The sequence below is a fragment of the Rhinolophus ferrumequinum genome, chromosome 6 (assembly GCF_004115265.2).
Source record: "Rhinolophus ferrumequinum isolate MPI-CBG mRhiFer1 chromosome 6, mRhiFer1_v1.p, whole genome shotgun sequence".
In the NCBI taxonomy this organism is placed as follows: Eukaryota; Metazoa; Chordata; class Mammalia; order Chiroptera; family Rhinolophidae; genus Rhinolophus; species Rhinolophus ferrumequinum.
This window is the reverse complement of record NC_046289.1, coordinates 1,386,416-1,411,713: the sequence shown is the minus strand read 5'-3', so window position 1 is coordinate 1,411,713 and position 25,298 is coordinate 1,386,416. Positions and strand designations below refer to the sequence as shown.

Sequence of the window (25,298 nt, the reverse complement as noted above, 5' to 3'; positions counted from 1 at the left end):
CCACAAGGGATGGTGGGTTGCGCCCCCTGCAGCTAAACAATGGCAACTGGAGTTGAGCTGTGCCCTCCACAACTAAGACTGAAAGGACAACAACTTGACTTGGAAAAAGCCCTGGAAATACACACTGTTCCCCATTAAAGTCCTGTTCCCCTTCCCCAATAAAATCTTAAAAAAAAAAGTATAATAGTGATATTCCTTCTAAAACTAAACCTATTGAGTGAGGTGTAAAATTTCTTTGCTGTTTGTTTTGTTCTTGAATATATCCCACTTGATGTACAGCCATAGAGATCCGTTTTCGAATAGTACTTGGAATAGTAATTCTCACTGGTAATCAGTTTATTTTAAAGCTAGGTTCATCTGTTTACTAGGTGCCTGTTTGAAACATTTTAAAGAACCCGATTTCAATGTGTTGTTCTCTTTCTCTTCACTAAGTCAGTGTTTACTTTTACCATCATTTCCTTCCTTCTGCTTTTTGGTTTATTATTGTTTTTCATCTTTTTAAGTTGAATAGTTATTTATTTTGTTTTCATTCTTTCACTTTGATGTGAATATGGAAGCAATGACTTTTTATCTGGTCACTTCTGTGATGGTAGCTCATATGCTCTGCTGTGTCGTGTTCGGAGGCAGCTGCACTCTGGCCTGCATCCCCTGTGTGGGACCGAGTCCTCCTGCAGTGTGTCAGGGACCCCATTTTGTTACCCGCTTTGTTGATGGCGAGTTAGGCTGTCCCCTCCTTTGGCTGCTAGGACTAATGCTGCTGAACGTGTGTCCAGCTTCCTAGGTGGGCATGTACTTTCATGTTTCTTGAGTGTATACCCTGGTGGTGTTCTGGATCATCCCTAACTCTTTAATCATTTGAGGAGTGCCAGACTGTTTTCCAGAGCATCTGCACCCCTTTATGTCCCACCAGCAGCTCACGAGGGTCCCGTTTCTCCACGTTCTCGCCAGCACTGGTTGCTTTCTGACCTTCTGATTCTGGCGCCCCTGGGTGAAGTGATAGCGCACTGTGGTTCTGACTTATTTCCCTGCTGGCAGTGATGCTGATCTTCTTTCCAGGTGCTTAGTTTTGTATCCTCTTCAGAGACATGTGCTTCATGTTTACTTCGTTATAGACACATAAATCCTTTGTCCATTTTCAATTGATTTTACTCTTATTATTGAATTGTAAGAGTTCGTTGTATATATTCTAGACACAAACCTCTTTTTTTGGTATTTGATCAATATTGATTCATTCATGCGCCAGTAATGTAATCGCCTCTCTCATTCATTTCCTGAACGAGTCCTGTCAGCGCTGCCTCCACCATATGTTGAGAACCCTACTACTGCCTGTTTACTGTTACCTTCCTGCCCAGTCACTGTCTCCTTTTCTGGCTTATTGTTGTAGCATTCTTGTTTTTTTATTTTTATTTTTTTATTTTCCGGTGCACAAAACAATGTAATAGTTAGACATTTATCATTTATATCTCACACTGTGTCAACCCCCCTCCCCCCACCCTCTATCCCTCTGACATCGCACAGAGCCATTGCATTTCCACTGTCTCTATTCCTAATGCTGTACTCCGCTGCTTGTAACTATAGACATACATACACATATATACATAAACTTGTAGTTGACGTTCATTATTGTTCAGCTTCAGCTTCAGGTGCACAGTGCAGTGATCAGGCATCTACATCACCCCTGAGGTGGTCTCCCTAATGAGACAAGTGTCCATCGGATACTCTACAAAATCTCCACAACATTATTGATTACATTCCCCAAATTAATTTTCAAAACCCCGTGGCCATCTTGTGGTTACCGACTGTTTTCTAATCCCCTCACCTTCCCCCTTATCCCCACCCCCCTTCCCATCTAGCAACCCTCAGTTTTTCCTCTTTGTCTCCAAAACTGTTTCTGATTAATTCATTCACTTCTTTTCTTTAGATTCCACATGTAAGTGAGATCATATGGTATTTGTCTTTCTCTGTCTGACTTATTTCACTCAACATAATGTTCTCTAGGTCCATCCATGTTGTTGCAAATGGTAGGATTTCTTTTTTCTTTATGGCTGCATAATACTCCATTGTATAAATGTACCACAGTTTCTTAATCCAGTCATCTACCGATGGGCATTTCGGTTGTTTCCATGTCTTGGCTATTGTGTATAGTGCTGCAATAAACATAGGAGTGCATAAAGATTTTTTGAATTAGAGTTTTGGATTTCTCTGGATAGATACCTAGGAGTGGAATTGCTGGATCATAAGGTAGTTCCATTTTCAGATTTTTGAGATACCTCCATACTGTTTTCCATAGTGGCTGCACCAATCTGCAATTCCACCAACAGTGTAGAAGGGTTCCCTTTTCTCCACATCCGCACCAGCACTTGTTTGTTGATTTATTGATAGCCATTTTGACTGGGGTGAGGTGGTATCTCATTGTGGTTTTTATTTACATTTCTCTGATGGGTAGTGAGGTTAAGCATTTTTTCATATGTCTGTTTGCCATCTGTATGTCCTTTTTAGAAAAGTGTCTCTTCATGTCCTCTGCCCATTTTTTAATTGGGTTGTTTGGTTTTTTGGAGTTGAGTTGAGTGAGTTTTTTATAAATTTGTGATATTAACCCCTTATTGGATATATCATTGACAAATATCTTTTCCCATTCAGTAGGATCCCTTTTTGTTTTACTGATGGTTTCCTTTGCTGTGAAAAAACTTTTTAGTTTGATGTAATCCCACATGTTTGTTTTTTCTCTTACTTCCCTTGCCCGAGGGGATGTATCAGTAAAAATCTTAGTCTGGGTAATGTCTGTAAAGTTTCTTGCTATATTTTCTTCTAGGAATTTTATGGTTTCAGATCTTACATTTAAGTCTTTAAGCCATTTTGAATTTATTTTTGTATATGGTGTAAGGAGGTGGTCCAGCTTCATTTTTTTGCATGTGTCTGTCCAGGTTTCCCAGCACCGTTTATTGAATAGACTGTCTTTACCCCACCATAAATCGTTGCTTCCATTGTCATAGATTAAATGACCATATAGGCGTGGATTTATTTCTGGGCTCTCTATTCTGTTCCATTGATCTATGTGTCTTTTTATGCCAGTACCATTCTGTTTTGATTACTGTAGCCTTGCAGTATAATTTGATGTCAGGTATCGTGATACCTCCCACTTTGTTCTTATTTTTCAAGATTGCTGAGGCTATCCGCAGTCTTTTATGGTTCCACATAAATTTTAGGATTACATGTTCTATTTCTGTGAAAAACGTCATTGGGAGTTTGATAGGAATTGCATTGAATATGTATATTGCCTTAGACAGTATGGACATTTTAACTATATTGATTCTTCCTATCCATGAATATGGTATGTGTTTCCATCTATTTGTATCTTCTTTCATTTTTTTCTTCAGTGTCTTATAATTTTCTGAGTACAGATCTTTTACTTCTTTGGTTAAATTTATTCCCAGGTATTTTATAGTCTTTGAAGCAATTGTAAATGGGATTGTTTTCTTAATTTCTCCTTCTGATGTTTTATTATTGGTATATACAAATGCAACTGATTTCTGAATATTAATTTTGTATCCTGCTACTTTACTAAATTCATTTATCAGCTCTAATAGTTTCTTGGTGGAGTCTTTTGAGTTCTCTCTATATAGTATCATGTCATCTACATATAATGACAATTTTACTTCCTCCTTACCAATTTGGATGCCTTTTATTTCTCTTTCTTGCCTGATTGCTGCGGTTAGAACTTCCAGCACTATGTTGAATAGAAGTTAAGAAAGTGGACAACCTTGCCTTGTTCCTGATCTTAAGGGGAATGGTTTTAGCTTTTCCCCATTGAGTATGATGTTAGCTGTGGGTTTATCATATATGGCCTTTATTATGTTGAGATATAATCCCTCTATTCCCACTTTCTTAAGGGTTTTTATCATAAATTGCTCCTGGATTTTGTCAAATGCTTTTTCTGCATCTATTGATATGATCATATGGTTTTTATTTTTCATTTTGTTAATGTGGTGTATCACATTAATTGATTTGTGGATGTTGAACCACCCTTGCATACCAGGGATGAATCCCACTTGATCATGGTGTATGATCTTTTTAATGTATTGCTGAATTCTGTTCGCTAATATTTTGTTGAGGATTTTTGCATCTATGTTCATTAGAGATATCGACCTGTAGTTTTCTTTTTTTGTAGTGTCTTTGTCTGATTTTAAGATCAGGGTGATAGTGGCCTCGTAAAAAGTGTTTGGGAGCCTTCCCTCCTGGATTTTTTGGAAGAGCTTGAGGAGAACAGGTGATAATTCTTTTTTGAATGTTTTGTGCAATTCACCTGTAAAGCCATCAGGTCCAGGGCTTTTGTTTGTTTGGAGATTGTTGATTACTGATTCAATTTCCCTGGTAGTAATCAGTCTATTCAGGTTTTCTGTTTCTTCTTGAGTTAGCCTTGGAAGGTTGTACGCTTCTAGAAAATTGTCCATTTCTTCCAGATTGTCAAATTTGTTGGCATATAGTTGCTCATTGTAATTTCTTAAATTTTTTTTGTATTTTTGTGGTTTCTGTTTTCACTTCTCCTCTTTCATTTCTGATTTTATTAATTTGGGTCCTCTCTCTTTTTTTTGATGAATCTGGCTAAAAGTTTGTTGATTTTGTTTATCTTCTCTAAAAACCAACTCTTGGGTTCATTGATCTTTTGTATTGTTTTTCTGGTTCCTATTTCATTTATTTCCGCTGTGATCTTTATTATCTCCTTCCTTGTACTCCTTTGGGCTTATTTTGCTGTTCTTTTTCCAGATCCCTTAAGTGTGAAGATAAACTGTTGATTAGTGATTTTTCTTGTTTCTTTAAGTTGGCCTGCAATGCTATGAATTTCCCTCTTAGGACTGCTTTCACTGCATCCCATAGATTTTGGGTCGTTGTGTTATCATTTTCGTTTAGACACAAACCTCTTATCAGATATATGATTTGCAAATATTTTCTCCCATTCTGTGGGTTGTTTTTCTATTTTCTTGATCATATTCTTTGAAGCACAGAAGTTTTTAATTTTGATGAAATTCAATTTATCTATTTTTTTCTTTTGTTGCTCATGCTTTTAAGTATCCATTGCCAAATCAGGGCCATGAAGGTTTATCTCTGTGTTGTTTTTTAAGTGTGTTACAGTTTTGGCTCTTTCATTTAGGTCTTGGGTCCATATTGAGTTACTTTGTGTGTGTGTGAGGTAAAAGTCCAGCTTCCTGTTTCAGCATCGTGCTGGCCACTTCCCCCAGCACTGTTCTTCCCCACTGGCCAGGGCTGGCAGCCTCGTCAGAAAGCAGTCGACTGGATATGTGTGGGTTTGTTTCTGGGCTCTCAGTTATGTTCCATGGATCTGTGTGTCTGTCCTGCAACAGTTCACACTGTCTTGATTCCCTTGCCTTGAAGTAATTTTGAAATCCGAAGTGTGAGTCTTCCTGACTTGATTCTTCTTTGGGGTTGTTGTGGCTGTTCTGAGTCCCTTCCAGTGCCACGTGAAGTTTAGAACCAGCCTGTCAATTTCTACAAAGAAGCCAGCTAGGATTCTGAAACGGATTGTGTTGAATGTGTAGATCATTTGGGGGAGTATTGCCATCTTCACAACATTAAGTCTTCTAGTCCATCAATGGGATGATTTTCCGTAGTTTTTTTCAACAGTGCAATAGTTTTCAGTGTATAAGTCTTGCAGTTATCTTGTTAAATTTATTCCTGTGTTTTATTCTTTTTGATGCTATTGTGAATGAATTTATCAATTTCATTTTCAGATCATTGCAGGTGTATAGAGATAACAGTTGATTTTTATATATTTATCTTGTATCTTGCAACCTTGTTGAGCTCAATTGTTAGTTCTAGTAGGATTTCCTATTTACAGGATCATGTCGTCTAGAAATAGGGAGAGTTTTAGTTCTTCCTTTCCAATCTGGATGCCTTTTATTTATTTTTCTTGCTTGATTGCCCTGGAACCTCCAGGACGGTGTTGACTAGAAGTGGCACCAGTGGACACCCTTGTCTTGTTCCTGATCTGGTTCCACGAGTAAGTGTAATGTTCACTGTGGGCTTTTTCCAGATGAGCTTTACCAGTTTGAGGGAGTTCACTTCTGTTCTTAATTTGTTGAGTCCTTTATTATGAAAGAGTGTTAGAATTTGTTACATCTTTTTCTGTGTCTGTTGAGATAATCATGTGATTTTTTTTCTGTTGATGTGGTGCATTACATTAGTTGGTTTTCAGATGTTAAATCAACTTTGCAAACCTGGTATAAATCCCACTTGGTCATGGTGGACAATTCACTTTCTGTGTTTCTGGATTTGGTTTGCTAGTATTTTGTTGAGGATTTTTACATTCATTTTCATAAGAGATATTGGTCTGTAGTTTTCTTGTGAAGACTTTGGTTTTGGTATCACGGTAGTACTGGTCACATAGAATGAGTTACAAAATGTTCTGTTTTTCGGAAGAGTTTGTGAAGAATTGGTATTCTTGGAATGTTTGATAGAATTTAGTTATGAAGCCGTTGAGATCTGGGCTTTTCTTTATGGGTAGTTTTAAAATGGCCAATTCAGTCTCTCCATTTGTTATAGGCCTATTCAGATTGTCTGCTTTTTCTTGGGTCAGTTTCAATAGTTTGTGCCTTTTTAGGAAACTATCCATTTCACGTAAGCTGTCTCATTTGTTTCATTTAATTTATTTCTGTAACATCAGTATTAATGTCCTCTGTTTCATTTCTGATTCTAGTAATTTGAGTCTTCTCTCTTCTTTTGGTCAAACTAGTTCAAGATTTGTCAACTTTGTTGGTCTTTTCAAAGAACCGTGTTTTGGCATAGAAGGGGCTCCCAAGTCTGCAGAGGAGAGAAGGTTCTCATTTCACACAAAGTAAATGTATTGACATGAGTCGGGGCGAGTGGATAATTTGAGATCTTGCCCTGTGAGAGTGCTTTCTAATATTAGTTTGGACTCTGTAGAGTTTACAGTTTGCTTGTGGTTATTGTAAATGTTTCGTATTTTGAGGTTCTGGATTACAATAACTAAATTTCAAGGAAAAATTTTACAGATAGTGAGTTTTTATAGGAGAAAATAATGGGAGTCAAGAGGCTTGGGGTCCCCCGAGTGATCGTGGGGCCTTGGGGAGTGGTTTATCCTTGGGAGTTTGCATTTTCATGTGAGAGAAAGAACATCTGCTGCCTGATCTGTAAGAGCCTTTCAAGCTCAGAAACTGCAGTATTAGGGTTCTGGAAAAGCCATGGCTGTCGTAGCCTTAGTTAATATTTGTGCACCTCACATTTTCATAGGATCAAGACCTGGTCGGGTGCCCCATTTGTGTCGGAGCGGAGCAGCGTGTTGGTGTTTCTGCCAGGTGAGTGCCATCCTTCCATGACCTGCAATTGTAATGCCCCTCCCACCCGGGCAGAGGCTAAGGGTGTGTCTGGCACATACCAGGAAAAGTGGTATTCACCATACGGGTCTCTTTACACCCCCTAGAATGTGAACAAATGTGATTTTCAGTTTGACGTCTTACTATATAACCTTTGTATTGCTACAAAGATTGCTAATGAAAAAGTTAATTTTTTGAAGGTAGTCTTACCCCTTTCAAAATTTTCAGTAAAATACTTTGTTAAATTTGCTTTGTTATATGTTTGTGGTTATAAATGTGAGGTAATTGTCATCGATCTATATTTAAGGCTTATTTTTTTTTAATTAAAGTTTACTAGGGTGACAATTGTTATTAAAGTTACATAGATTTCAGGTTTACAATTCTGTATTACATCATCTATAAATCCCATTGTGTGTTCACCATCCAGAGTCAGTTCTCCTTCCATCACCATATATTTGTTCCCCTTTACCCTCATCTACCAGCCCTTTCTTTCCCCCCTTACCCTCTGGTAACCACTAAACTATTGTCTGTGTCTATGAGTTTTTGTTTCTCACTTGTTTGTCTTGTTCTTTTGTTGTTTTTGGTTTATATATCACATATCAGTGAAATCATATGGTTCTCTGATTTTTATGTCTGACTTATTTCGCTTAGCATTATAATCTGAAGATCCATCCATGTTGTCACAAATGGTCCTATTTCATCTTTTCTTACCGCCGAACAGTATTCCATTTATATATATACCACAACTTCTTTATCCATTCATCTATTGAAGGACATTTTGGTTGTTTCCAGGTCTTGGCCACCGTAAATACAGCTGCAGTGAACATTGGAGCACACGTGTCTTTATGTATAAATGTTTTCAGATTTCTTGGGTAGATACCCAGGAGAGGGATTGCTGGGTCATATGGTAATTCTATTTGTAATTTTTTGAGGAACCTCCACACTGCCTTCCATAGCGGCTGCACCAGTCTGCATTCCCACCAACAGTGTATGAGGGTTCCTTTTTCTCCACAGACTCTCCAACACTTGTTACTATTTGTCTTGATGATAGCCATTCTGACTGGGGTGAGGTGATATCTCATTGTAGTTTTTATTTGCATTTCTCTGATGATTAGTGATGTTGAGCATTTTTTCATATGTCTATTTGCCATTTGTATGTCCTCTTTGGAGAAATGTCTCTTCAGGTCGTCTGCTCATTTTTCAATTGGGTTGTTTGTTTTTTTGTTGTTGAGTTTCATGAGTTCCTTGTATATTTTGGATATTAGCCCCTTATCAGAGGCACTGTTTGCAAAAATCTTCTCCCATGCAGTTGGTTGCCTCTTTATTTTGTCGATGGTTTCTTTTGCTGTGCAGAAGCTTTTAAGTTTGATATAGTCCCATTCATTTATTTTAGCTTTTACTTCCCTTGCCTTTGGAGTCAAATTCATAAAATGTTCTTTGAACCCAAGGTCCATAAGTTTAGTACCTATGTTTTCTTCTATGCAGTTTATTGTTTCAGATCTTATGCTTAAGTCTTTGATCCATTTTGAATTAATTTTGGTACATGGTGACAGACAGCAGTCCAGTTTCATTCTTTTGCACGTGGCTATCCAATTCTCCCAGCACCATTTATTGAAGAGGCTGTCTTTTCTCCATTGTATGTTTTTAGCTTCTTTGTCAAAAATTGTCTGCCCATATTTATGTGGTTTTATCTCTGGGTTCTCAGTTCTATTCCATTGGTCTATGTGTCTGTTTTTCTGTCAATACCATGCTGTTTTGATTATTGTTGCCCTGTAGTATAAGCTAAAGTCAGGGAGTATGATACCTCTAGTATTGTTCTTTTTTCTTAAGACAGCTTTGGCTATTCGGGGTCTTTTGTGGTTCCATACAAATCTGATGATTTTTTGGTCTATTTCTTTAAAAAATGTAAGGCTTATTTAATAAAATGAAATAATCATAGTATTGTTATTGTAATACCATGAGAATCATTAGGGTAATCCTTGAGTTTCTTGCTCAGTATTTGAGAAAATAGGCTCTTAAAATACCTGAAGAGATGAATTTATGTTACATTGTTCTTTTTCAAAACTATACTTTGATCATCTTAATGGTTAAACCTTGTGATAGCAATTCAGCCTTTTGTGGTGAAAGGATCTGTAGAGCACGTGAGCGTCTGTGCTGAGGCTGGCGGACTCAGGAAGCTCGCAGGCCAGAAGCGTCTCTGACTGGGGTCCGTCCAGGCGCTTACAGCTTCCGTCACGTCTCCCTTCGGTTGCTGTGGAGCAGTGTTGATTCCGGGAAGCACCATCAGCTGACAGTGGGGTCATTTGCCCCGGGAAATACTCGTCAGAAACTTCGTGCGCGTGATGCTGTGTTGAGGCACACTGGTAGAGCAGAGCCACGGCCATGCCAGCCAGGACGCCTGACGTGTGGGGAACACCTGTCCACTGCTGGCCATCGCCCGGCTCAGCTATTTGTGAACGATATTTTGCAGCTTTTTTTGTTGGCTTTCTGTTAGGAGTTTATGGGAATGCTGTGGTATTGAGGGCTCGTCCTACTCCAGTCTGACTCACCTTAACTAATCACATTTGCCAAGGAAGGGTCCTGACTGGTTTAGGACTTTAACGTCTTCTGGTGGCCACAGTTCAACCTGTAAGAGGTTCAAATACTGGTAATTCAGGATGAGGCAAAAGCACGTGTAAGCTTCCTGTATCAATAAACACTGTGTAAAGCTAATGAGAATAGCATCTCTCTGTGACCAAGAGTTTCTTAATATTATTTTTTGGTTGTAAAATTTTGCATGCGCATTACAGGAAATTTGGAAAATCAGTGGGGGAAAAAAAGAAATGTGAAATGTAAAATTACTCATTCACAGGCAGTCACTATTGTGGAAAGGAAAACACTAGAAGAATATAGGTTTTTCATCTTTTTGAGTTACTAGTAGTCAGTGTCATTGTACATTTTCACTTGTACTTCTGATACACGAAGAAGATAAAACATTCCAATAAAAAGAATTGGTAGAGCCTTTTCTGAAAAAGATGTCATCTTAATTTAAAGGTTGGTTTTTAGCAGTAAATACAAATCTTTTTCTTTCCCTCCACCTTTTTTCTTCCCTAGGTCTGGGAGAAATAAACTGTATGCACGAACTTCTCACAAACCTGGTTCACAAAAGGTGTGTTTGAATGATACCGCTGCATTTTTGCTCAGAAGCCGTTGTGTTGTTTCTGCCTTGAATCCGTTGGATTGTCTCAGTGAGCAGTTAGCCTTGGTGAGCCCTGGTGGAGCTCTGACTGCGTCCCGTATCCTAGGCTGCAGGTCTACCCGCTACACTCCAGCGTGACCCTGGAGGAGCAGAACAACATCTTCCTCAGCCCAGTGCCGGGGTACCGGAAGGTAGGAGCCTGGAGCAACCCCTGGGCATGTGACCGTCCCACCCCCTGGGCCAGGTGCTCTGCAGCTCCTGTCAGTCACCTGCCAAATACCCGTTGGGGCTTTGAGTCTGTAAATCAGTTGGCTGAGGGTCTTAGTTCCTTCGGAATTCCTTAAAGTGTGTGACTGCTCGGGTGCGCCTGTCACCGCTCGGCCGCTTAGGTGGAAGCCTAACTCCTCGTCCTGGCTCAGGAGAAGTTTTTGAACCTCAGGTTGTGTATGAGCGTTGAGCTCACAGCCCTTCTCGAGAGCTTCACATGACCATGGACGCTTCATTCCGGGGCGAGTGCTGCAGCTCCCGGGCGGTGAGGGGAGAGGGGGAGTCCTGGCTTCATCCCAGGGCTGTCCTTGCTGCAGCCCTTCCTGAGACGTCAGCCTGGGGGTGCTTTTGGCCCATGGGTACCTCCAGTACCCCCGAGGCTGCCATGTCTGAGGTCAGGGATGGCTGTTGGTGCCCCGTTTTTTTGCCTGCCGTTCTTGAGCACCTGCTGTGTTGCATGTGCCTGGTTACCTGTGATCAGGTCCCTGAGAGATCCCACCAGGAAAGAGGAAGTGACAGTACATCGAGGCGTAGGGGGTAAGCACGTACACGTGGAGTTAGACACATGAATTGCGTCTCTGTCACCTATGTTTGTGTGACACAGCACATCACTTCCTACGACTTAATTCTGTTGTTTGAAAGTTGAATCCATAATATTTACTTCGCAGAGCTGCTAGGAAGGCTGATTACAACAATATATGTATATCCGTCCTTAAATTGCAGCAGTCCTGCAGTGCCTGACCAGGGTAGGTGCCCAGTGGAGGCACGAGGGCACTACTGGTGACACTGATTTATGCCAGGCACAGCACCGAGCATTTCACACTTAGTGGTCCACACGACCTCCCAGTGGTCCTCTTAGCGTTGCTATTACCAGTGTCTGCATTCTGTACATGAGAGAAATGAGGTGGGTAACTGGCCCGAGAGCCACATTGGTGTGGGCACATTTGGGGGTCACAGCAGCTTTGGCTGTTGAGCCCACGCTGCATGGACTTGTCCTCCTGTCACCCCTCCCACCTTGATCACTTGTGATGAGTATAAAACAGGAAAACGACTAATTTCAAAATCTGATCCCAGCATTTACATTTAGAAGCTTTTAAATAATTTTTGAGGTTTTGTTTTGACTTTGCCTCATGATTTCCAATGTATAATCAGATTCTTTTTTTGGTGTTTGATAGATTATTCTGTCCACCAACATTGCAGAGAGTTCCGTCACAGTTCCAGATGTCAAATACGGTAAGACACTTGTTTTCTGGGTGACCGACATAAGTGGTACTATTTACAGCTTATTTGCCCCGGGAATTGTGGGAACATGTCTCTGAGGAAGTGATACTAGAACAGGACTCGAACTGAAGAAGCAGCGAGCCGTGCACAGAGTGGTTCAGGCGCAGGGAGCGTTGGGTGGTGGCAAGGCCCGCGTGGGCGGGTGGGGGCGTGGGCGGGGTGCTGGAAGGGGCAGGGCCTGTCTTGGCCGGGAAGGGTTCTAGGTGCTGGGGCAATAGCCGTCAGAGAAGGCTTTGTTCTCAACATACTCGGTGGGTATTTGAGAGACAGACAGTAAATGAGGTAAATAAAAATACGCCGTGAGTTATAGTGTGTATGAGAGGAAGTGGGCTGTGGGGTCCGCAGTCCTAGGAGTGGGAATCGGGGGCGGTTTTGCCGAAGAAGCTGAAAAAAAGACAAGACTTTGGCCTTTGCGGTGTGAGATGGAGGACGGTTCCCGAGTTCCAAGGCTCGGAATGGCGTCGCCTGACGCACATCCAGCACAGTCACGCGGGGACCTAGCCTAGGGAGGCAGAGGAGCAACAAGGGCGACAGATGGGCGGAGGAGGGGGAGCGTCAGAAATCTGATCGAGAACCGATGGGGAACAGGACAGCACAGTCGCATTCGATGCAGGAGGAGTAAGACGTGGCCGGTTTCTGGAGACTGGAAAGGGGGAGCCTGCAGGGCTCATGGAGGTGGTGAGAAACCTGGGGTGGCAGGTGGCCCGAGGCCTCAACCGTGGAGCTGCAGGTGCTGGAGACTGGGAGGGTGGGGGCAGGTCGACGAAGAGCCTGGTAAGGCTGTGTGAGCCTGGAGACCAGGGCAGAGGAGCAGGGTGTGCCCGGGGCGGGGGGAGCAGCGGTGCCTCAGGGCAGACACGGGCTGCAGAGGGCAGTGGGCAGAGTCCCAGGAGCCAAATTAGAAAGCGCTCTGAGGACGTTGGGCAAACAGGCCTGTCCTGCTGGTGGTAGGTCAAGTTTGCCAACGACTGAAAATCGGCCGTGGGGTTTAGCAGCATGGACGTCGTTGGTGACCTTGACGAGCAGTTGCCGTGGAGGCCAAGCCTGCGTGGAATGGGCTCCTGAAGGAATGGGGACAGAGGAGGAGAGACAGTGAGGCCAGACAGCACTCTGGGGCATTGGCTGGAAAGGGAGCAGAGACGCGAGGCAGCTGCTGACGGGGAGTGTGGCCAGGACATCACGTTTCCTGGTGACGGGAGAGGTGCTGGCTGTTCAGGGGAGACAGGAGGTGAGGGAGCGCTGGCCTCCATGGGGCATGTGGCGGCGGCCTGCCCCGGCCCCAATAAGGCCAATGTATGGGGACAGAAGGCCTTGTGACATGAGGCTGAGGGAGTCTGCGACCTTCTCATGGCCGCTGCTTTGTCGGTGAGCTGGAGGTCTGGTGGTCAGGTGACAGGTGGGAGCAAGCATTAGGGCTTTGAGGAGAAGTCATAATGTAGGTACCTGCAGAGGGGGAGAGTGGCCAGACGAGGGCCACTGGAGGCTAGTGACCAGGAATTGAAGGGGCAGACAGCTGCTGGCCTTTTGTTTTTCCCTCTCTGGCCACTGGAGCTGTGCAATGTGGGTGGAGAGTTGTAATCGACCAGGGCTGGGGTTGAACCAGCCAGGTAAGCAGAAGGAGAAGGGGCAGGGCGTTCAAGGTGGATGGCAGGCAGGATGGGCCATGGCCTGTGGCTGGGTCCGCAGGGAAGTGAGGCCGTGTGGCGGAGGCGTGAGGGGCAGTCAGCCGTCCTGAGCTTGGCAGACTGCGGGGCCGTCTGTAGAGTTACCAGACCGTGAGAGAAGAGCTGGTTCTGGTTCTGGAGAGAGAGGCTTGACCTTCAGATGGGGAGGGGTCACGACGGTGTCAGGTGTGGCCCTGGGAAGGAAGACAAGATGGCTGGAGCAGAGGAGTTCGGGACCTGAGAGGCTGGGTGCTGCTGGCGTTGCTGTTGGGGATACGGAATCCCCGAAAAGGATGGCAGAGTGAGGTTGAGAGCCTGAGAGGCTGGGAGCCCTGAAGGAGGCAGGGTGGTCCTGGTGTGTATTCAGAAGGAGAGAGGACACTGCCGCGCCTCAGGCTCGGAATGTGGGGGGCTGCAGAGGCAGCCCGCCTTCTGTGGCAGGACGGGAGGGTCTGTCCAAGACGCGTGGCAGGGCCTCTGTCACCTGGGCTCGCAGGTGAGGCCCCTGAGGCACAGCCTGAGCAGCGGGGCCCCAGTCCCTGCCCCTCTGCACGGCCGTTGTGCCCCAGGGACGGCGGTCTCAGCGGATGGCACAGCGGCGCCTCCAGGCTTCTGTCTTTCGTGCCCAGACTGCCAGTCCTTAGAAGACAGAGTGACCACAGCGCCCTGCCCGGGCAGTGCATTTCCAGAGGCTTCTGTGTTGGTTTAGTTTTATCACTGTGCATTGTGATGATTTCACAGGTCCTCCTCCTTTTTGGCATGGTGTTTACACTCCTTTTTTTAAATGACAGTTATAGATTTTTGTTTGACTAGAACTCTGGTGTGTGATGAAGACACGAATTACCAGAGCCTGCGACTGAGCTGGGCCTCTAAGACCAGCTGTACCCAGAGAAAAGGTAAGGCGTCCGTGTCCCAGCAAAGGGAGGTGTTGGTGGCACATTCGGGTGTCTTTTTAAAATCTTTGTTCCCTGTACATTTATGCTTATTCAGATACTTTCTTGTTGGAGCCAATTTTACAATTTAAGCAACATCTCATAGTGTAAGACCCTCCATGTAAACCCATACTTCTCTACTGTCCCTTGAATTAGGTGACAGTCCCTGTACGTAGTAGGTTGGCATTTTGCCACTTCCAGCAGTATCATTTGTCACGGTGAATTAGTGAAAGTTCCGGAAGCTGGGTGGGCACTTGCCTGATTGTTGGTCACCCCTCCTCTGACTTCTGTTCGAGTTGTGATCATTCTAAGGTTACTTTCCCAATGGGTGGCACAGAGGGTTCAGCAGTATTTGCTGCCACATGCATGTGTCACCGGGGGGACGAAGGTGGGGAGTCCTTTGTCAGCAGCTGGGGCTTTGGCCACAGTAGGGGTACAGGCATGATGTGCCTCGGAAGGTCGCTACAGTTGCCTGTGGGAACTGGCTCCAGGGGACAGCGTGCTGGGGCCCTGAGATGGGCCTGTGCTCTTGAGCCTTTTGGGGAGGGCGGGTGAAGGGCTCTCCAAGAGTCCCTGCTGGGCAGTAAGGTGGTGCCATCCAGAATGGATGCCTGGCACATAGTGGGCGCGGTGCTGAGGTTTCACGTGTACATGTCACACTCCCAGACCAGCCTAGGAGGCAGTGCACTGTTCACACCTTTCCTCCACGGCACAGCCAAGGCAAATGGAGTAGCTTGCTCAGGGTACGTGGGAGGGGGCGGGACTGAGATTGGAACGCTGAAATCTGGCTTCAGCCACATTCCTGACCACCTTGCTGTGTCACCTCTCTGGACATGACTCGCCTAGTGAGGGACTAAGAGAGAAGGTGAAGTGGTCATTAAATCATGGTCAGAAGACGTCATCACACGGAAAAGCCTCATGCTCAGTGAGGCATTGTCATAAAGCTAAGTGAAGAAAAGGACATTAAACTGTAGCCATCTCACTGTGTTTAACTTCCCCCGCCCGAAACACCCCCCAAACACAAAACTGCTTAGAAATAAATACACAGAAATATTAACAGTGGCAATCTTTGGGTCCATCTTCAGATTATAGGAGTTTTAACCTTTGTCTATCTTTTCCATATGTTCAAAATGTCTATAATTAGAAAAATTTTCCCCCACAGGAAGTTGCAGAAATAGGACATAGCATCCCTCACACCCTTGGCCCAGCGTGCTACTGGTGACATCTTCCATAACAGGCACAGGAGGTGACAGGCACTGAGACCGCGGCCTCAGTCGGTCCCAGTGTCACGTGCTCTCCTGTGCGTGTCTTTCTCTGCACTTTGCTGCCGCGTGCGATTCGTGTCACCACCTCGAGCAGGACACGGGGCGCTTCCACTGCCTCGAGGGGACTGCCTGCTGCTTCCCCTGTAGCCACACCACCCCGCGGCTCTCCTTCACGTCTGTAGTTTGTCATTTTGAGGATGTTGTATAAATGCAGTCGTGCCGTGTGTCACCTCTTCAGGCCCGCTCGCGTCACTCACTATGACGTCCTTCAGACGCACCAGCTGCTGCGCGTTTCAGCAGCTCCCCCTCCTCGTTACTGAAGAGGGAGTCATTGCGCCCTTGCCTGCTGGAGGACATCGAGGAGTGTCTAGTTCTCGGCCACTGCGCCCTGATGCACAGGCTGTGTGTGGACTCAAGTCCCGTCTCTGGGACCTGAGCCCCCGAGTGCACTTACTGGTCAGGTGGTTAAATCTGTGTAGTTCACAGTCTGGGCCCTGGTACAGCCAATCCCTCCACGCCCTCCGCAGCACTGGCGTTCCCACTGGTTTTTCCTTTGGCCATTCTAAAAGGCACAGATGACATATCATTGTCACTTTAATTGCATGTCCTTAATGGCTAATGAGGTGAGATCTTTTCCTGCGCGTGGTTGCCTTCTGTGTGTCTGCAGTGAAATGTCTTTGTCTTTTGCCTATTTTCTAATTGGATTGTTTGCATTTTTACTGTTGAGTTTTGAGAGTTCTTTATATGCCCTAGATACTGTCTTTGTTAGATAATGTGCTTTACGCATACTTTCTCCCATTTCATTTTGCAGTTTGTCTTTCTGACTTCTTCACAGTGTCTTCACGTCCTCTTCTAGAGAACGTTTTAAGTTTCGATGAGGTCCAGTTTGTCAGTTGTCCTGTTATGTATGAATCGTGTTCTTGGTGTCACGAGTTGGAGCTCTTCACCTGGTCCGAGCTTGCAAAGATTTTCTCCCATGTTTTCTTGTAAAAGTTTCATAGCTTTGTGTTTCTCATTTACATCCGTGATGCGTGTGAATTAATTTTTGCACAAGGTGTGAGCTTTGGGTGGAGGTTCGTTTCTTCACTTGTGGACGTGCAGTTGTTCTGGCCCCACAGTCCTCCCTCCACAGAGTGGCTTCTGCACCTCTGTGAGCATCACGTGAGTGACTCGTGTGGGTCTCTCTCCGGTTCTGTTCTTCTATTCATCGATGTCTTGCTCCCACCAGTACCACTCTATATTGACAGCTATATAGTAAGACTTAATGTCAAACACTCCGATTCCTCCCCCTCATTCTTCATTTGCAAACTTGTCTTAGCTGTTATACTTTGCCTACATAGACATATTGCCTACATAGAGTAAGCTTGTCTGTACCCCAAAACATCACTGTGATTTTCACTTGAGTTGTGTTAAATCTGTAGGTAAGTGTGGGGAATGATGCGTCCACCGTGTCGCCTCCCAGCCCCTGGGCTCAGTGTGTCTCCACTTGCCTGGCGTCCCTGACGTCTTTCATCAGCGCTGTCACTGTCAGCACTCAGATCCTGTGCGAGCATTGTTACCGTGTTTTCCCAAAAATAAGACCTAGCCGGACCATCAGCTCTCATGCGTCTTTTGGAGCAAAAATTAATGTAAGACCCGGTCTTATTTTACTATAAGACTATTATAGTTATATTATATATTATATTATATTATATTATATTATATTATATTATATTATATTATATTGTATTATAGTTTTATATTATATTATATTATATTTATAATATAATATTTTTGCTCCAAATGACGCATGAGAGCTGATGGTCTAGCTAGGTCTTATATTCGGGGAAACATGGTAGGTTTCCATCGAAGTACTTCATTTTATTAGGAACGACTAACTGGCATTGCGTTTTTCATTTCGGTTTTTGCATGTCTGTTACCAGTGTGTGAAATGTGCCTGGTCTTTGTGTCAGTGTTGTGAGCTGTGCCTGCCATACTCACTCATCAGTTCTGGGAGGTGTTTGGGGTTTTTGTAATCACCTTGGGATTTCCTGCTTAGACAGCCCTTCATTTGCAGATAAGGTGGTGGGTGACAGTGGTGGTGGAAGTCTAGACTGTCCACTCCACCTCCGGGGGGCATCCAGATGCCCCCTCCATCTTTCCTGACTCCACAGGTGGGGAAGGAAAGCCCCTCCCTGGGCTGCCCCATTTTTAAAAAGCTGGGTATTTATTAAGGACACTCCCATCACCCTCTCTCTCTCTCTCTCTTTCTATTGTATTGTTTTGGGATAAAGGAGTTTCTACTCCGAAAGCAATACAGTCTCAGAATACCTTTCTATGACGCAGCCCATATGCCCGCAGCCCAGCGGGGTGCTGAGCCCCCGTACGTACCCACCCTCTCGCTGGGAAGTGGGCCTTTGCAGAGGTGTCAGGATGGCCAGAGCGGGGAGCAGCCTGGGACGGCCTCACACACGGCTCGCTGCACAGCCGTTCACGGGGAGGACCGGCTGCTCTCGGCAGCTTCACCGCTCTCGCTTGGTGACATGTGTTGATCTCCAGGTGTTGTTGTTAGAAATACGCGTTGGATTTTGTACTACAGATCACTGACAGAAGCCAGCATTTAATTGTATGTGTTAATATAAGATGACTTCTGACACTAACTTATTTTAGAAGGTTCTTCCTGACCTGGTCTAGTAGAAGATAAAGGCTTTTCTTAATATTTAATGGTTACTCCTAAGTATGTCTGTGTGTTAATATTAAAGTAATTTGTGCCAAGTGGTGCTTGAACATGTCTCCTTTGAAGGCCGAGCTGGACGAGTGTCTAAAGGATACTGTTACCGCCTGATACACCGGGATTTCTGGGACAGCGGCATCCCCGACCAGGTCGTTCCGGAGATGTTGGTAAACCCACTTTGGTCATTTTCAAAGTTTAGTGTTTTATAGACAGAGTTTTACTGAATAGTCTAAGTGATGTAATTTTAAATGTATAGTTTTGATTCCAGGAAAAATCATTGTCCCAAGTCGTCCTCAGTCCCAGGACCAGCTTCTGTTTCTTAAGCACCAGACTCTCTGCTAGGGGCTCGCCCCATCTCACGTGTTCAGCCAGAGCAGTGCTGGCGTCTGCTGGCTGCCTGGTTTCCTTACGGGCTGAGCTTGCGCTTTCCTTTTATAATTGTGCAGTTGGCGTTTGTTCTTTATTTCCTGTCTTCCTCTGTTCCCTCCTCCTTTCCCTCATGCTCTCTCTGTCCCTTTTCTCTTTCTCTCTCTCCCCTCCCTTTTCCTGTCCCCTTCCTCCTTTCCCTCCTGTCCTTCTCTCCTCTTTCTCTGTCACCCCCTTTTTTCTTCCTTTCTCCCTCTCTACTGTTCTTTCTCCTTCTCTCACCCCTTTCTTTCTCCTCTCTCTGCTTCTCCCTCTCTAAAGTATGAGTACTAGTCATGTGAATAGGTTCATGGATTTCGTTATTTTATTATTTCCCAATTTAAGTTTTGTCCTTTTCAGCGGTGTCCATTGGGAAGCACAGTATTGAAAGTGAAGTTACTGGACATGGGGGAACCCCGCGCTTTGCTGGCCACCGCCCTCTCCCCGCCCAGTCTGAGTGACATCGAGCGCACCGTCCTGCTCCTGAAGGAGGTAGGCCTGTCCCGCAACTTCTGTGACAAACTCGTCTCATAGGGGGATCTTCGAGGTAGTTTGTTGTAAACACTCAGTGGTTGCTTGGAAGAGCGCGTATGTTGATTAGTTGCTGGTGTCGGAATCCACACATCGTGTATATCAGCCTTTCCGTGTCTTGCTGAAACTTCTCTTACCTCTGCATTCTTTCCCCGCCCCACCCATCACTCGCTGCCTCACCACCCCACCCCTGCTTCCTGCTTGTTGGCGGTGTGGAGAGTGCTGGGATAAGAGACAGCATTAACAATATGTAATGGTTACTCTTAAGTATATCTTTATGCTAATATTAAAGTAATTCGTGCCAAGTGGTGCTTGAACGTGTCTCCTTTGAAGGCCGAGCTGGACGAGTGTCTGAAGGCTACTGTTGGCACCTGGTATGCCGGGATTTCTGGGCCAGCAGCATCCCCGACCGTATTCTCCTGCTGTCGCTCCACCAGCCTGCTCGCTTGCTTTCTCCTTTGTCCCTTACCCTCACTCTAGCTTCCTCCTTCTGTTCTAGAAGCTGGCTCTGCCTGCTGTGGACTTTCAGACCCCACACCCGACTCATGCTTTGCTCCTGCTGTGGACGTTCCACTCTGGCCCTCGGAGTGGGGGTGCCTCTGGCATCTTACCTCTGTTTTGAAACTGCTTGGGTTTCTATGAAAGACTCTGTCAAATTAGGGAAGTTCTTCCCTCACACAGATCAGTATGTTTTGTGCATGATCAGCGTGATGTGCGAATTGGATCTTTGCTTTAGGACTGTGCAGGCCCTCGTTGGTAAATTGTGAGTTACGTAGACTTGTGGGGGTGCCCTTGAGTGTTCCCTCCCAGGACCATCCTTTTGAAAAACAACAAAATGTGTTGTAAGTTCCAAAAAGCAAATTAAAAAATGTTTTGGTAGCGTCAGGCTTGCGTAAGTTGACTTAGATGTCTTTTAGAACCTTATCCCCCAGAATTTGGTCTTGATTTCCTGTTTTAGACTCCCTCCCTTAAGAAAAAAAGAGTGGAAATCAGTGTTGCTTATGGGGCTGTTTGTCTTACAAAGGTTGGCGCACTTGCCGTCCGTGGGCAGAGTGAGGACGAGAACCCCCACGATGGTGAATTGACCTTCTTAGGACGAGTTTTGGCCCAGCTTCCTGTTAGTCAGCAGCTGGGGAAGCTCATCGTCCTGGGACACGTGTTTGGGTGTCTGGATGACTGTCTTATCATAGGTAGGTGTGGGCACAGGGCCGCGGGAGGCTGCAGGCCCCGCCCCCCCCGCCGGTCTCACTCTGCTGCTCCTTTGTCAGCGGCAGCTCTGTCCTTGAAGAACTTTTTCGTGATACCTTTCAGGCAGCATCTGGATGGATACAGGTATGTCACGCTCGCATTTTAAGAGCCACTTTGTTTACTGGGCTCCGCTGACACTTGTTGCTGTCTGTTTACAGGAACAAAGTGAATTTCTCCGGCAGCAGTAAGAGTGACTGTATCGCACTCGTCGAGGCATTTAAAGTAAGTTTTCTCTGCGGCCAGGAAAGCAGCGCCGCAGTTACACACTCCCATGCCATAAACTTTGCTCTGTGAAAGTCGTGGCAGGGTCTTGAATCCAGCATGAAAAATAAACTGTGTTGGAAAAAGTAAGTGGGGCTGGGAATCCCGTTTTGTGAAGTTGATTGAAAAATTAAATTAGTAAATTCTCTGTGGTCAAACTGTGTCGAAAATGGACTTTAAAAGAACATTCGAGTAACCATTAACGTATTCTGAAATTCTGGGTCCTTGCTTTTTTAGACTTGGCAGGCCTGCCGACAAAGAGGAGAGCTGCGGCACCCGAAGGTAGGTTTCTCTGCCCCCCGAGGGATCAGAGCTCCCGGGAGGTGTCCTGGCTCAGCCTGGCAGTGGCATGTGTGCCAGCCTGAGTCCCCCGTGGCACAGTCCATGGTGGCGGTGGAGGCCATAATGGGCGCCGGCCGAGGGGCTCACATGCCTGTCGCTGTAGGCTTCCCCCGCTGAGCGGCAGCAACCCTTCTGTGGTGTCAGGAACTTCCGGCTGTGAGTGCTCAGTCCCCGTGGGTGGCGGGGGCGCCCTGGCTGCTGGTTCCAAACGGAGAACCCGGAAGCCTTGCCCTTTGCTGTTTTTAGCTGAGTTTTACATCATGGGCTGCAAAGAACTTAACCTGGCAGCTGCCTGTTACTGATCAGGTTCTCTGTTTCTTCTTCCTCACCGATTCGGTCCAGAAGACAGCTGATGGGTCTGTGTGTTTAAACTTGCCTGGATGTATCTGTCTTTTCAGTAACTATGAGTTACCCGTTAAAGCAGTGATTTGTACATTAATATTGAGTATTATGCTTTTATATATTTCAAGGATGAACTTGACTGGGGACGGTTAAATTACATTCAAATCAAGAGAATTAGAGAGGTAAGTTGTAATAATACACAGTCATGAGTATTCCAAAAAGTGCATCCTGTTTCCAACTTTAGTAGAATTTATGTATATAAGTATATGTTATATGTTTATATAATAATTTATCAACATCTATAAATACATTTATGTAAAACATAATACATATATTTTACATAGTTCATGTATAATTGTTACATGTACTCAGTTGTATATATTTGTATAATATTTAATGTAATTATACAGTTATAAGTAGCAATCCTATAATTTCAAAGTGATAACATCATCTTTCTCATTCTGAATATTGTGTACTTGTGTCCTCTCTGTCTGTCTGGATTAGATTTGTGTGTTCAGCGGTGGGGGGGTCCCCAAGACCACCCTCGGTTCACTGATTTGTGAGAAGACCCACAGAACTCAGAAAAGCTGTTATACTCACGGTTACGGTTTATTACAGTCAGAGGATTCAGACTAAGTCAGCAAAGGGGAAAGGCAGGTGGTGGGGTGGGGGAGTCCAGAGGAGACTAGGGGCAAGGTTCCCGTCGACTTCTCCCAGGGGGGTCTTGAGGCCCGATCGACCTTTCCCAGCAGTGACATGTGATGGCGGGATGGAGTATTGCCAGCCAGCCTTGGTGTCTGGGCTTTATGGAAGGAGGGTTAGGTAGGCATGGGCTGCCCATGTAGCTGACCTTAGTTATTTAGTTTCCAGCCCCTTCCAGAGGTCACACTGATACTGCAGGCCCAAGGCCCCCACCATGCGAAAATCACATTGCTGCCACAAACTGTGTGCTATGTCCAGGTAAACAAAGGCAGCCTGAGGCAGAGGGGTTCCCTGGGAGCCTGGTCTGTGTGGGGAAAGTGCCCGAGTGTGGGCAGCCTTCGCAGCGCGGCTTACCAGGTGCTTAGCCTGTTCTCCTATGTTTTCAGAGAATTACTCCTGGTTTGATTTTCCTGTGTAGGACTTTTGAGGGGCGGGGGAAGGTGGAGGACTTTAACTTGTTGATTTTTGCTTTTTCTATGAATTTAGTTCCTCCATGTCTCTCGGTTTCTTGTTTTACTCTTCTTGAGATGAGTACTTAATTCAGTAACACCGTTGGTATTTCTAATTAAAAGCATTTAAAGCTGTGAATTTTCTCGTGCGCAGTTTGGACTGTGTCCTGTCGATGTTTGATGTGTAGGTGTCCCCGTCTATAACGTTTTTCAGTGTTGGTTTCCTCCATTGATGCCGGAGTATTTTAGAAGAGTTTTTCACTTTCCAGGACAAAAGAAATGTTTTTAGATATTCTGTTTTGTTGTTAATTTCTGATTTGATTGCACTTGGTGTTAGAAAGTGACTTGCATAATTTTAAATTGATTTTTAATTAGAGGTTCTGTGTGACCACAGCCTGTGAGAGAGTCAGTAACATGGGAACATCTGCCAACACGTGGGTGGGCTTGACCCTTCCTTCCTGTTCCCAGGTTTTCTCCCTCCTCACAGTTTTTTATATCTTTCCAGTTCTTTTTTCGCTACTTTTTTTCCAGTTATGTTGACACTTGTGGTTTGTATGGTTTTTATTTTTTGTAATTTATTACGATAACTTTGTGCTAACTTAATTTACAACCAGTTCAGAGGTATTTGGATTTGTGTATTCTCATATGTATTCTCGTCAGACACTTGAAGTTTGATTTTTTATGTGAAATGGTTTTAGTGCAACTAGGTGTTTTGGTTGTTGTTCAGAGTGTTTAGCATTGGCCACTTAGCTTGTTTGAATCACAAAAGCAGTGCACATTCATGGCAGAGGTTTTGGCAGTGTTTAAAGGACTTAAAGCAGAGGACATAGTCATGCTGTTCCGATACCCCCAGGGCATTGTGGTTACACGTTTGCAGGGTTTCATGTGTGTGTTTGTAAGTTGGATCATGAAGCACATAAAGTTTGTGTCCTGGTATTTTGTTAGCGTTGGATTGAGTATCCGTTTCGTTCCTTGTTCGTGAGTTTTGATAAGAAGGCCGTTAGTGTTGGCAGTGTTTCGTCCCGCAGACGGGTTGGCGCGCCCCCGTGTTGTCTTGTCGTCTCACTACGCTGAGTAGTGCCAGTACTTTGAGACATCGCATTTCCCTGCTTTTCGTAGGTGGCTGAGTTATACGAAGAACTGAAGAAGCGAGTCTCCCAGTTCAGCATGCACGTTGACTCCCGGCGGCCGGTCGTGGACCACGAGTACACACACAAGCAGCGGTTCATCCTGCAGGTGTGTGGCCCGGTCCTGTTCTGATTCTGTCCGCTGACGGGCGGGGGAAGCACCACCCTCCTTCCCGCACTGACCACGCGGCCGAGGACCCTCAGGGTCCAGTGTCCATCTGTGTGTGGAAACCAGGAAGAACTGGTCCTACACAGTTTCGGTTTGCCGTGGCCCGAGTTGATGATGCAGACCCGTGGTGGATCTCTGGAGGCGTGTTTCCGACTGCCTCAGGAGAGTCCTTCCATTTCAGCTTTTAAGAGAGTAAAAATGCTGTTAATATTATTCAACGTGTGCAGCTACTCCCTTGCACTGAAAATGTTGTTATAACTCAGGAGGCCACGATGAGGTGAGCTTGTCGGATGGAACCTTAGGGACCGTGTGGAGGGATGTGTGTCCTGGAAGGTGGCTAAGGCTCTCACATAGAGTCCGCAGGGGGGTCCATCTGCGGTGTCAGACACTGGCTGATGCAGGTAGAAGTGGGTCCTGGGGAGATGCGGGAAAGGGGGCAGACTCCTGGATGTCAGATGGAGTAGGGCTGGGGAGCGTCTCCCATGGCTGTGTGTTTCATTGAAGAAGAGACTCTGCAGAGTGCTTTCTAGAAGGGAATATTGGATGTGAGCCTGTTGCTCTGGATGTAAGCATACCAACTAGAATTTCATCTAAATCGGGGAAGGCCTGACCCATACAAATCAGTAGTTGGGGCGAGTGGAGAAGCCGCTGGCTGCGGGCCGTGTGGTGCATGTTTCTATGCCTGTTCAGCTCCCCACTGATCCCGAAACCCCACTGGAGAGGGGCTCAAGCTCCTTGGAAGAAAGCCCGTGGTCAGAGTGTTTCTGTTAAGGGAAAGTAACCAGAATGGTGACCTTCTGCTTGATTAGTAAAAGGTGTTGTTGTTTATGTAAACTCACCTTTTCCATTATAGAGGTTAGTATATTGGTGAGACAAACTGATACAATAATGTTGTTACTTCATGAAACTAATTTTCTGTTCCAGGTAGTACTGGCAGGAGCTTTTTATCCAAATTACTTTACTTTTGGGCAGCCTGACGAGGAGATGGCAGTGAGGGAGCTGGCTGGTAAAGACCCCAAGACAACCATCGTGGTAGGTGGAGAGGACAGATCGCCTTCTAGGGCTTGGGCCAC

General features: G+C 45.2%; 1 protein-coding gene across 1 annotated transcript in view; it reads left to right on the top strand.

The window, feature by feature from the left end:
* The window catches only part of TDRD9 (tudor domain containing 9), a 91,039-nt gene that overhangs the window by 37,596 nt on the left and 28,145 nt on the right, over positions 1–25,298 (top strand). The window contains exons 9-22 of the mRNA XM_033108772.1: positions 7,267–7,331; positions 10,443–10,497; positions 10,634–10,718; positions 11,970–12,027; positions 14,531–14,635; positions 18,719–18,816; positions 19,415–19,546; positions 20,610–20,775; positions 20,854–20,917; positions 20,992–21,055; positions 21,332–21,376; positions 21,907–21,960; positions 24,049–24,165; positions 25,150–25,257. Of these exons, the coding sequence (XP_032964663.1) occupies positions 7,267–7,331; positions 10,443–10,497; positions 10,634–10,718; positions 11,970–12,027; positions 14,531–14,635; positions 18,719–18,816; positions 19,415–19,546; positions 20,610–20,775; positions 20,854–20,917; positions 20,992–21,055; positions 21,332–21,376; positions 21,907–21,960; positions 24,049–24,165; positions 25,150–25,257 (1,216 nt within the window). The remainder of the gene's footprint in view (positions 1–7,266; positions 7,332–10,442; positions 10,498–10,633; positions 10,719–11,969; positions 12,028–14,530; positions 14,636–18,718; positions 18,817–19,414; positions 19,547–20,609; positions 20,776–20,853; positions 20,918–20,991; positions 21,056–21,331; positions 21,377–21,906; positions 21,961–24,048; positions 24,166–25,149; positions 25,258–25,298) is intronic.